Raw genomic sequence first — 12,433 nt, 5'->3', positions numbered from 1 at the left:
GTACCACAAAAGTAAGATAGATGATGGATGGTTGATAGAGAGAAGATTCAGATAGACAGATGACATAGACAAAAGGTATAAAAAAAGCAATCTTTCAAACATAACAAGAGAAAAATGCAAAATAAAACTTAAAAGAAAATAGAAATAGAAAAAGGAGCTAACAGCCCAGTGTGGTGGCGCACGCCTTTAATCCCAGCACTCGGGAGGCAGAGGTAGGAGGATCGCCATGAGTTCGAGGCCACCCTGAGACTACATAGTGAATTCTAGGTCAGCCTGGGCTAGAGTGAGACCCTACCTCAAAAAAAAAAAAAAAAACCAAAGAAAAATAAAATAGAAGAGAAAGAAAAGAGAAAAGGGATCCAATGAATTGTAAAATGGATGAGTTCTCTAAAAACTTAAAAATTGAAAAATGTTTAGACTCATTAAGAAAAAAAAAAAAAAAAAAAAACAAGAAAAATCTACACTAACCATGAAACAAGAATAGTACAGAATACACAGATATGAAAAGGACTCAACATTATGAGGCAATTTATGTAAATAAAGTAATTAACGTAAAACTGTCAAACATTTTTCCAATGCCGCTTCACTCTGATGAGGGCTCCAGAGGTTCCACAGCCCCCCACTTTCATCTTCACTCGACTTCCACAGACATCCTAGCAGGTATGAAGTAGCATCTCACCGTGGTTTCTCGTCTGCATTTCCCTAATAACTGATCATGTTAAACATTTTTCATGTGCTAATTTGCTACATGTAGCTTTTCCAAGAAGAAATGTCCAACTGCTGTGTTTTCTGGAAATAAGATCATTATCAGACATGATTTTCAAGTATTTCCTCCTATTCTATATGTTATCTTTTCACTCTTTTTTAAATTTTATTTATTTGTTTACTTGACAGAGAAAGAGGGAGGAAGGGAGAGAGAGAGAGAGAGAGAGAGAGAGAGAGAGAGAGAGAGAGAGAGAGAATGGGCATGCCAGGGCCTCCAGCCACTGCAGATGAACTCCAGATGCCTGTGCCCCCTTGTACAGCCAGCTAACGTGGGTCCTGGGGGATCAAACCTGGGTCCTTTGGCTTTGCAAGAAAACACCTTAACTGCTAAGCCATCTCTCTAGCCCTGCTTTAAAAAAAAAATTATGTATTTATTTGCAAGAGAGAAGAGGAGTACAAAAGAGGCATGCCAGGGCCTCTAGCCACTGCAAACGAATTCCAGAGTCATGTGCTACTTTGAGCATCTGGCTTTACTTTGATACTAGGAAAGCGAACCTGAGTCATTTCACTTTGCAGGCAAGCCCTTAAATGGCTAAACCATCTCTCCAGCCCTCTTTTTACTTGTTTGTTTTTGTTTTTCGAGGTAAGGTCTCACTCTAGCTCAGGATGACGTGAAATTCACTCTATAGTCTCAGGGTGGCCTCAAACTCATGTTAATCCTCCTACCTCTGCTTCCTGAGTGCTGGGATTAAAGGTGTGTGTCACCACACCCGGCTCTTTTTACTTTTTTGATGCCATCTTCTCCCTTGTTCTTAATGCTTCCCCCTAGCTAAGAAAATATTCAAAGTAGCCTTAGTTAAAGCACAAACCCCTGGTGCAACTGATGAGAAGGGGACAGATGATCTCCGGCTGAACCCCCATCAGTCATGACCCCCTTTGCTCTCAAGAGCAGACTGCCTAGGCACTGGAGCAGCACGCGGGTACTGGGACAAAAGTAGCCAAGTTCTCAGCTAAGGGTGCTAACACCTCTCTGGGAGCTATCTGGAGCCAGGTGACTCCACGCAGGACCGCGTGTGAGCAGATGCAGAGCGTGTCACCTGTGGGAAGTGTCCAACAGAGCACTGTGAACCCAGGCTACCTGAGCAAAGGAACCAAGCCCAGGAGAAAGCAAGGTATGACGTTAACATGCTTACATCCTCTCTGCCCCTAGCTTAACCACCCAAGAACACACAGATCACCCTTACCACTGTGCACGCCATGTGGACTTTCTGTGATGCACTGAAACCAAACCAGACCTGAACTGAATGCCACAACTAAATGATTCTTTTTTTGTTTGTTTGTTTGTTTGTTTGTTTATTTGAGATAGGGTCTCACTCTAGCTCAGGCTGACCTGGAATTCACTATGGAGGCTCAGGGTGGCCTGGAACTCATGGCAATCCTACCTCTGCCTCCCGAGTGGTGGGATTAAAGGCGTGTGCCACCACGCCCGGCCTAAATGAATCTCTTGATCTGTATGTGCATAGAACAGTGGCAACCCCGGGGGCTCACCAAGTAACTCCTACCGACACATGCTACCTTGCTACTCTTGACATAAGAAATACAAAGTAGCAAAAATAGATCCTCACAAAGGAAGCAAATTTCATGTATATTAAATGTAGCAATCAACGGTGAAATTGCTATTCATCGGATCCCAGCAGGATTTCGCACCAACCCCTCGAGATGCCCATTCACACCGCCCACACACCCCGACCCGGGCGGGATGCGTTCTCCTTTCAGCAGAATTCAGACTCTGGGGCTCGCGCGGCGGCAGTGCAGTGGTGGAGAGAAGACTGACAGGTGCTTGATGGAGTCCAATCCCAGTCCTGTCGCTTCTGAGCAACAATTCAATTTCTTTGAATCCAGCCCAAATCTGGTGGCTGCCCACCACCTATAGAGCTCTTCGTTTGGTATCGCAGAGCCATGTGATGCTAAGTAAAGCAGCACCTACTCCTGTGGGGTGCACGAGCTAACGGAGGAGGAAGAAACTGCCTGTAATTCCGACTTCTCCGCTGGGCCAGGAGCCAGGTGAAGAGAGCAGACAGAGCAGACGACACTCAGACCTACAGTCAAGGCCCGCAGAGCACCGCAGCTATAGAAGCCTCGGGGTGGCGCCCTCAGCACCCGCCCACTAGTTTTCACTTCACAAACGAGCAACAGTGAGGGGAGAACCCTGACCACCCCCCCCAAACCACTCATAATAGCACACACCATAAATGTTGCCCTGCTGAGAAATGAAGAAACGAATCAAACACAACATTATAATATATATATTATATAATATATATGTGTGTGTGTGTGTGTGTGTGTGTGTGTGTGCGTGTGTGTGTGTTTACACACACACATATATTAGCTTCCTTCTGAAAAATCAAGAAAATATGTGAGGATTATCAATAATGTCCAAGGTTAACCAGAGTTTTAGAGAACAGGAATGCTTAAAATAGGTGTGTCTTACTTTATTAAAAATACTGTATATTGGTATCATATAAGATTGAATGCATATATTTATATGAAATGCCATCTACTTTCCCCTTTAAAAAATTGGGGAGGGAAGACCTGAGAGAATATAACTCAATGGTACAAGACTTGTCTAGTATGCATGAAGCCCTAGGTTGAAAGCACAGGGGAGAAACAGAGAGAGAGAGTGTGTGTACACAATACACATACATATATACACACACATATCTATCTCTACATCTCTCTATATATCTATATACACATATGTATATGTATTTTTTTAATCTTAAAAATATACTGGGGCTGGAGAGATGGCTTAGCAGTTAAGCGCTTGTCTGTGAAGCCTAAGGACCCCGGTTCGAGGCTCGGTTCCCCAGGTCCCACGTTAGCCAGATACACAAGGGGGCGCATGCATCTGGAGTTCATTTGCAGTGGCTGGAGGCCCTGGCGCACCCGTTCTCTCTCTCACCCTCTATCTGTCTTTCTCTCTGTGTCTGTCGCTCTCAAATAAATAAAAAATGAACAACAACAGAAAAAAATACTCTAGACTGGGGAGATGGCTTAGCAGTTAAGGCACTTGCCTGTAAAGCCTAAGAATCCAAATTCAATTCCCCAGTATCCACGTAAGCAAGAGGCACATGGTGGTGGATGTGCCTGGAGTTTGTTTGCAGTGGTTAGAGGCCCTGACACACCTATTCTCTCCCTCCCTGCTTTTCTCCTCCCCCCACTTCTCTTTCCCTCATAAATAAAAATATTTTTTAAAAATATTTTCAGAGCTAGGCGTAGTGGTGCACACCTTTAATCCCAGCACTCAAGAGGCAGAGGTAGGTGGATTGCCATGAGTTCAAGGCCACCCTGAGACTACAGAGTGAATGCCAGGTCAGCCTGAGCTAGAGTGAGACCCTACCTCAAAAAACCTTGCATGCACTGCCTATGCACTATGCTGTAAGCAACACAAAAGAGGGAGCCAGGTAGAAGAGCCTGGAGTTTGGGGAAGGGATAATTAATGTTACCAACGTATCTAAGGCACTTCCAAGTACAAATTGGGCGAGTTCCTAAGGGAATGCAGAACAAGAGACGAGAAGTGAGGGCTGATCCCTCGAGGACGCCACCAGGAGCGCCTGGGAATCAAGGAACCGGAGGAGGAATGTCAGTAAGCTGAAAAGGCCAGCGAGGTGGCCTTGAAGCAACTGTATTGCGCAGGAGAGCAAGAGCGAGCGCTGGGCACCACCGTGACACAGAGCCCGAGAGAACTACAGCGGAGAGGCGGGTACCTAAGTGACAGAAGAGGAGAAAGAGCATTGAGACGGTCGACACATGACCGCTTTCTGAAACAGCTGTCTTTGCAGGGGAAAAGAAATGGGCAGTAGGCAAAGGGGAAGGGCTCAGTGATGGTGCTGGTAATGTTTTTGTTAAGACGGATGAAATACCAGCTTCTAGGGTGTTTCTGAAGGCAAGCCCAAGGTTAACCGTGACTGGCTATGCAACTGCAAAGTCAGGGAAGGAAATGGAAGGCATGGTAGGAGCACCTGAATCTGGTCTTCACTACAGATCTGGGGGCATTTAATATGAGCGCAGGCGCGGGCAGGAGAGAAGTGGGTACCGGGAAGAGAAAGGCGGGCAATGGAAGCCAGAGAAGGAAGAAGGCTCACCCTCCCCCGTCACGAGGGATGGGAAGGAACAGCACGACGGCTGAGGTCAGCAAAGGACAAGAGCACAGAGGAAGAGGGAACATGGGCTGGAGAGATGGCTCAGTGGTTAAGGCACCTGCCTGCAAACCCTAGCAACCAGGTTCGATTCCCCAGGACCCACGTAAAGCCAGATGCACAAAGTGGCACGTGCATCTGGAGTTCGTTTGCAGTGACAGGATGCCTGGTAGGCCCATTCTCATTCTCTCTCTCTTTCTCTTTGTCTCTCAAATATTTACAAAAACAAAACAGAAGAGGAACTCAAGAAGAGAGTCATCCATGGTGATAATGACATGCCCCCCAAAAAAAAAAATCACCTAAGGAGGACCATGTGTTACCCATCAGGAGCCAGAGATTCGAAAGGCAGTTCCAAACACAGAAAGCTTTAAGAAAATAAAGACAATACAGAAAGTTTGAGGGTGAAACCATGAGACTGGATAGATTCAAAAAGAACTGAAGGCCATAGGAATTCTAATGTTTAAAGAGCAATATAGCTCAAAAAAGCAGTTTGTGTTCCTGTGAGCCAGGGAGGGCCAGAGTCAGGGGCAGCGGGCGCATGCCCCTCTGTCACCGTCAGGCAGTGTGCCACTTCAGGGACCCCAGGGAGCAGCAGCACCGCGCCACACACCTCAGTTCTTCCTCCGTTCCCGTGTTAGCAAATGGCACCATCTAGTCAGCAGAAACCGCTCTCTCTCCCCTGTACCAACGCAGCATCCGGGTCCCCTCTAAAAAGCCCCTCACCGATCCCTCGGCCTCGGCCTCCACGCCCATTGCCGCCACAGAAACTTGCCCTTCTCACTCTGGCCATCTTTATACCTGTCTACCCTCTCAGAGGGGGTATTAAGCAGTAGAACTCTATCTTGCACACCATTTACTGGATTAAGCTTGAAAACTTAAAATTCAGGCCCTTGAGCCATGTCATACAGCTCTCTGCTCCAATGGTGCTATTGTATTTTTAAAAATTATCAGGTGTGGGCTGGAGAGATGGCTTAGCAGTTAAGCGCTTGCCTGTGAAGCCTAAGGACCCCAGTTCGAGGTTCAATTCCCCAGGACCCACGTTAGCCAGATGCACAAGGGGGCGCACGCGTCTGAAGTTTGTTTGCAGTGGCTGGAGGCCCTGGCGCACCCATTCTCTTCTCTATCTCTCTCTGCCTTTTCTCTCTCTATCACTCTCAAATAAATAAAAATTTTTTAAATTTTTTTAAAAAATCATAAAGTGATTCTTTTGGCGTGTCCATAATCCCACCAACTTACCGGTCAGCAGCTTCAATGTCAAAACAAAACCTTCTGTCGATGGAGTCAGTGTGCCTCTTGGTGCATTCTTTCAAAAAGAATGCCTCTCCATCCCCCTGCAAATAAACACAATACTCTCAAAGCTGGTATCAGCACCACACCCTGAGCCCTCAGCCCTGGGCAACTATGGTTAAACACTACTCATAATTGAACACTTTTGTCACTCTGTTTTTCTTTTTTTAATACTTATTTGCAAGGCAAGAGAGAATGAGCAAAGAATGAGAATGAATACCAGGGCCTCCCAGCTGCTGCATGCAAACACCAGGTGCATGCACTGCTTCGTGCATCTGACTTTACATGGGTATTGGGGAATCAAACCGACGTCATTAGGCTTTGCAGGCAAGTGCCTTAACCGCTGCTCCATCCCTCCAGCCCACTCTCCTGCTTCTGAAGGTCCGTAGATCTTGCTCTGATATACAGCAACATTAAACCAGACTTCACCAATATTGTTTACAAGGTATCTTAACTCAGTTTCCAGGTGCTAGAATAATTCCTACTCTGTTAAAGTCCCCTTCTGTAAAGTCAGAATTTGTTCAAATTTTGCATTATATTACACAGTATGTCATAATCGGCATAATCACCACCACTGATCTCTAAAAATTTCACCTTCATAAGATGGACCAACCTCAGAGCACAGTACGGGGCTGAGATCGGGAACGGTGTCAAAGAACACTGCACCCCTCACCCCAGGCAGAGTTCCTTTTCTCTAAGTGAATGAGCCTCAATCTTTTATGACTTTCTCCTGTACTGAAACACTGTCTTGTCTCACTATGCCAATCCTTTCTGACAAGATCAAAAAGAGGACAGAGGAGTTGGAAGATGGTTCCGAGATTAAGGGCATTTGCTTGCAAATCCTGCCAACCCAAATTCTAGCCTCCAATCACTCACATAAAGCAATGGGGCATACACAGACACCCGGAGGTTGCCCTCTGCCCTGCACACAAATAAATAACAAATATCGGTGCTTACCAAAGAACCACGTTAAGCAATCCAAGTACTTGTTCATTCGTTCGAGAGGGAAGGGAGGAAGGATGGGCGTGCGAGGCCCTACCACCTCTGCCAACAAACTCCAGATGCATGCACCACTCCGTGCATCTGGATTTACATGGGTACGGGAAATTAAACCGAGGCCATTAGGCTTTGCAAGCAAGTGCCTTAACCATGGAGCCATCTCTCCAGCCCAGAGTACACACTTTTGAAACACTGACTATTTTCTAAACTGGGATTTTTTTATTTTGCTAAGCAGTCAAATATTCAAAATATCACAACTAAATTCTTTCATCATTTGCAGCCTGAAATAGAAATCACTCAGTCACTAAGAAGGAATAACTAAGGGTGTGAGTTCCTTCAGATGGCACTCTGCGGCTCAGAGCTGAAGTCACAGCCATCCCCTCCATGACTCTGCTGTTCCATGCGCATTGCATCATTGCAGAAACGTGTGCTTTGGGGATGAAGAGACGACTCAGCAGATAAGGCACTTGCCTGTAAAGTCTAATGACCTGAGTTCAATTCTTCAGTACTCACAAAAGCCAGATGCACAAAGTGGCACATGCACCTGGAGTCCCTTCACAGTGTCTACAGGCCTTGACATGCCCATTCTCTGTCTCACCTCTATTTCTCTGTGCTTGAAAATAAAAATATTGGGCTGGAGAGACAGCTTAGCGGTTAAGCATTTGCCTATGAAGCCTAAAGACGCCGGTTCAAGGCTCAATTCCCCAGGGCCCATGTTAGTCAGATGCACAAGGGGGTACACGCGGTTGGAGTTTGCAGTGGCTGGAGGCCCTGGCATGCCCATTGTCTCTCTCTATCTGCCTCTTTCTCTCTCTGTCAATCTCAAATAAATAAATAAAAATGAACCAAAAGAATGTAAAAGAAATGAAAACCTTTATGTTTTAGGTATGATTTTGAAGAACACTGACTTATGGGATTCCTTTTGTGCATCAAGCATCATCATCATGCATGAGCTCAGGTCCTTGGTATTTGAATGTGCATTAAATGCTTCTAAGAAAATAAAGATGAGTTTTTATGCTATGGTCTAGAACAACAGGTTGCAAACATAAGAAGCTACCTAGGCACCTGAATGCTGGGCAACTGTAAAGGTGGAGACTCAAGATGGCAGCAAGTGATGGTCTCTAAACACTGCTCAGATCAGACACATCTGACACATTTCCTCCCTCTCTCTCGACTAAACATGACAGAAGAGCTGTAGCTCAGTATCATCATGTCTTCTGTTTCCAGTGTGCATGGGTCTAAGGTCTGTGTAAAATGTGTGCTGCATTCTGCAGTTTATGTGTTGCTGTTTGACCAAGTAAAGATAAAGAAAAAAAATATCTGACTAAAGATCCATGGACGCAATTTAGAAACAAAAACAAAGACATTTAATCGTAAAAATAAATTTACCCAAAGGCAATATAAGCTATTAAAATTATCCCCCCCCCCACCCAGTAAGTACTTATATAAAGTATAAAAAGTCGGGCTGAGCTGGGTGTGGTGGTGCATGCCTTTAATCCCAGCACTTGGGAAGCAGAGGTAGGATGATCGCCGTGAGTTCGATACCACCCTGAGACTACATAGTGCATTCCAGGTCAGCCTGAGCTAGAGTGAAACTCTATCTCGGGGAAAAAAAAAAAAAGTGGGCTGGAGAAAGGTGGCTTAGCAGTTTAGGCGCTTGTCTGCTAAGCCTAAGGACCCCTGTTCAACTCCCCAAATCCCACAGAAGCCAAATGAACAATGTCGCTCATATATACAAGGTGGCACATGCATCTGGAGTTCAATGGCAGTGGCTAGAAGCCCAGGGTGCACCAATTCTCTCCATCATAAGATATATATAGAGAGAAAGTAAAATCAAATACTTACGAGTTTCCCTCCAGATCTGTGCTCAAACGGGATCATGTTGAACTTCTTGGCTGCTTTCCGATACATGCAGTAGTGTTTGACCCAACTGGACCCAAATGGAGCAGGCCCTTCAACAAAACAGAGTTTCATATTTCTTCGTGTAAGGAGACAGACACACCGCAATCACATTGCTGCATGGACAAATCCCAGAGGCAGTGGCTGGTACAGAAAAATGCGGAAGAACTATGATGCTAACAAGGAGAAACTGGGGGAAACCGGGGGAGACCGGAGTGTAAGACAACACGGATAATTTAAATCCATGTGTGTGTTGCATACAATTTCCTCCTACGTGAAATATTCCCCTACGGAGGGAGAAGGTTAGTTGGGGGTACTCAGCTTGAAGTTATTAAAAGCTCATGGGTGGGAGAGGGACTGGAGAGATGCCTCAGCAGCTAAAGACACTTATTTGAGGGCCCAGGTTCAAGTCTCAGCAGCCACGTACAGCCAAGATGCACAAAGTGGTGCACGTGTCTCGAGTTCACTGGCAGATGTGGGAGGCCCAATGCGCCCAAACTCTGCCTGCCTCTCCCCCCCAAAAAAAATAACTAAAAATATTTTATTTTAAAAAGGCTCACAGGGCTGGAGAGATGACTTAGTGGTTAAGCGCTTGCCTGTGAACCCTGAGAACCCTGGTTCGAGGCTCGATTCCCCAGGACCCACGTTAGCCACATGCACAAGGGGGTGCACGTGTCTGGAATTTGTTTGCAGTGGCTGGAGGCCCTGGCATGCCCATTCTCTCTATCGGCCTCTTTCTCTCTCTGTTGCTCTCAAATAAATAAATAAAAATAAACAAAAAAAAATTTTTTTAAGGCTCACAGAAGCTGGGTGTGGTGGCGCATGCCTTTAATCCCAGCACTCAGGAGGCAGAGGTATCGGGAGGCAGAGGTAGGAGGATCGCTATGAATTCAAGGCCACCCTGAGACTACAGAGTGAATTCCAGATCAGCCTGGGCCAGAATGAGACCCTACCCCAAAAAAATCCAAATAAAAATAAAAAAAGGGGGCTCACAGATGCTTCAAAAGTTCCATGAAATATGTCTTCACTGTTTTGAACTAAGTCCTTGCCTCTAAAAGTGATAGAATTGCAAAGTCACAGCATTGAGAAAAAGCATCTAGTTGGGGTGGGGGGGTGGGGAAGGAGATACTCCTAGGTACCAGGATAACCTGAGTCCCTTTTCACACTCGTTAATGAGTTAGCGATCCCCCCCATTCTGCACTTGCCCAGGACAACGGCCCATACCAGAGATGCCAAGCACCTGGAATTTCATGTGCCAGTACTACCGTAACCCCAGGGCTGGGGAGGCAGCTTAGTGAGGAATACCTTGAGGACCCAAGCTCGATCCCCAGAAGTGCCGGGCGTGGTGGCGCACACCTTTAATCCCAGCACTCAGGAGGCTAAGGTAGGAGGATCACCCTGAGTTAGAGGCCACCCTGAGACTACATAGTGGATTTCATGTCAGTCTGGCCTAGAGTGAAACCCTACCTCCCAAAAAAAAAAAAAAGTGTGTGTGTGTGTGTGTGTGTGTGTGTGTGTGTGTGTGTGTGTGTGAGAGAGAGAGAGAGAGAGAGAGAGAGAGAGAGAAGTGTTAGCACACACCCATCACCCCAGCACTGAAGCGGTTGGAGACAAGATTGCTGGAGCTACCTGGTCTGCCAGTCTAACCAAAAAGCTCAAGGTTCAGCAACAGACTGACTTAGGGAGTGAGTGGAAGGGTAAAACACAAGCCACCTGACACCTCCCTGCGGCCTACACTAACGGATGCATCCACCTGCACACACACATTTGCACGCACGCATCAATTCATAAGGCCTGGAAGCACAGATCTGTAACATGTGCAAAGGCCCAAGTTCAATCCCTAGCACCACAAAAAAAAAAAAAAAAATTCAAGTCCAATCATCTTGAATCAATGGTAGGGCTCAAAAGAGGATGACAAATTTCCTTAGAAGACTTAAAAAAAAAAAAAAAAAGCAATAATAGGCTGGAGAGATGACTTAGCAGTTAAGGCACTTGCCTGCAAAGCCAAAAGACCTAGGTTCAATTCCCTACTTCCTACATAAAGCCAGATACACAAGATGGCATATGGGTCTGGAGTTTGTTTGTAAGGACTGGATGGTGCACGACTGTAAATTTCAAGAAACCTAAACTTAGACCAAATGCCCGAGAATTGACAAAACCCAATTGCAGCGTGTCTGGCCCGAACCACCGAGGTCTTCCCAGGAAGGCAGGCTCTTGCACACAGGCTCCCGGCAGCTTAGTGGACCGGCGGCCACGGCCGACCCTGGTCTCAGCTTCCAGCAGGGGAATGGTCTCGGGGTCAGCACAACCTCTCGTGCCGCCCTTCCTCGCTGACAAGCGGGTAAGGACTTTATGCTTCCCAAAACCGTTTCGTGAAAGACATGATGTATGCAGTGTTTAGCACTAAGCCTGACAAATATAGACACCATTGGTTTTGGTGTCTCCCCACCCCATCCCACATGAAGCCCAATTTCGAGCAAAGCCAGCAAATTAATTAAGAGCTGAAGTTTTCTGTGATTTTCCACTCGGGCTTATCATGCAAAGAACTCTAATGGGGCTGGAGAGATGGATTAGTGGTTAAGGCACTTGCATGCAAAGCCAAAGGATCCAGGTTTGATTCCCCGGAACCCACATAAGCCAGATACACAAGGTGGCGCACGCATCTGGAGTTCGTTTGCAACAGCTGGAGATCCTGGTGCACCCTCTCTCTCATTCTATCTGCCACTTTCTCTCTCAAATAAATAAAAGTGAAATTTTAAAAAAATCTCTAAAGCGCCGGGTGTGGTGGTGCACGCCTTTAATCCCAGCACTCAGGAGGCAGAGGTAGGAGGATCACCATGAGTTCGAGGCCACCCTGAGACTACATAGTGAATTCCAGGTCAGCCTGAGCCAGAGTGAGACCATACCTCAAAAAACCAAAAAAAAAAAAAATCTCTAAAGCCTCCATGATTTCTGTTCTAAATTTTAATGTCTTTCTTTCAAATTCGATTTGAAAATTTATGATTAAGGTGATAGCATGCCTTTAATCCCAGCACTCAAGAGGTTGAGGTAGAAGGATTGGTGTGAGTTCAAGGCCATCCTAAGAGTACGTAGTGAATTCCAAGTCAGCCTGAGTTACAGCAAGACCCTACCTTAAAAAAAAAAAAAGAGGGCTGGGAGGGGAAGGTGGGGAATCAGAGTCCTTCCTGGCCTTCTCCATGAGAACAGAGGACATTCCAAATTGAATGGGAAGATGCGACTATTGTGCCACAGGCCTCAGCTCAAAATATGGCCCGAGTTATCTGCTTCAGGGACTCTGAGACCTGGTAAGCTGGCCACACTTCATGAGTGGAATGACCACTGGA

The 12,433-nt window shown here is 46.1% G+C and overlaps 1 protein-coding gene across 1 annotated transcript in view; it reads right to left on the bottom strand.

Moving 5' to 3' along the window:
• Positions 1-12,433, bottom strand: part of Arhgap10 (Rho GTPase activating protein 10) — a 316,109-nt gene that overhangs the window by 146,938 nt on the left and 156,738 nt on the right. Inside the window, exons 9-10 of the mRNA XM_045131477.1 lie at positions 9,036-9,142; positions 6,141-6,235 (exon numbers count right to left, since the gene is read on the bottom strand). Coding sequence (XP_044987412.1) covers positions 6,141-6,235; positions 9,036-9,142 — 202 coding nt within the window. The remainder of the gene's footprint in view (positions 1-6,140; positions 6,236-9,035; positions 9,143-12,433) is intronic.

The sequence above is a fragment of the Jaculus jaculus genome, chromosome 12 (assembly GCF_020740685.1).
Source record: "Jaculus jaculus isolate mJacJac1 chromosome 12, mJacJac1.mat.Y.cur, whole genome shotgun sequence".
Lineage (NCBI taxonomy): Eukaryota > Metazoa > Chordata > Mammalia > Rodentia > Dipodidae > Jaculus > Jaculus jaculus.
The sequence above is the reverse complement of the archived record's forward strand: the minus strand, read 5'-3'. Positions and strand labels throughout refer to the sequence as shown.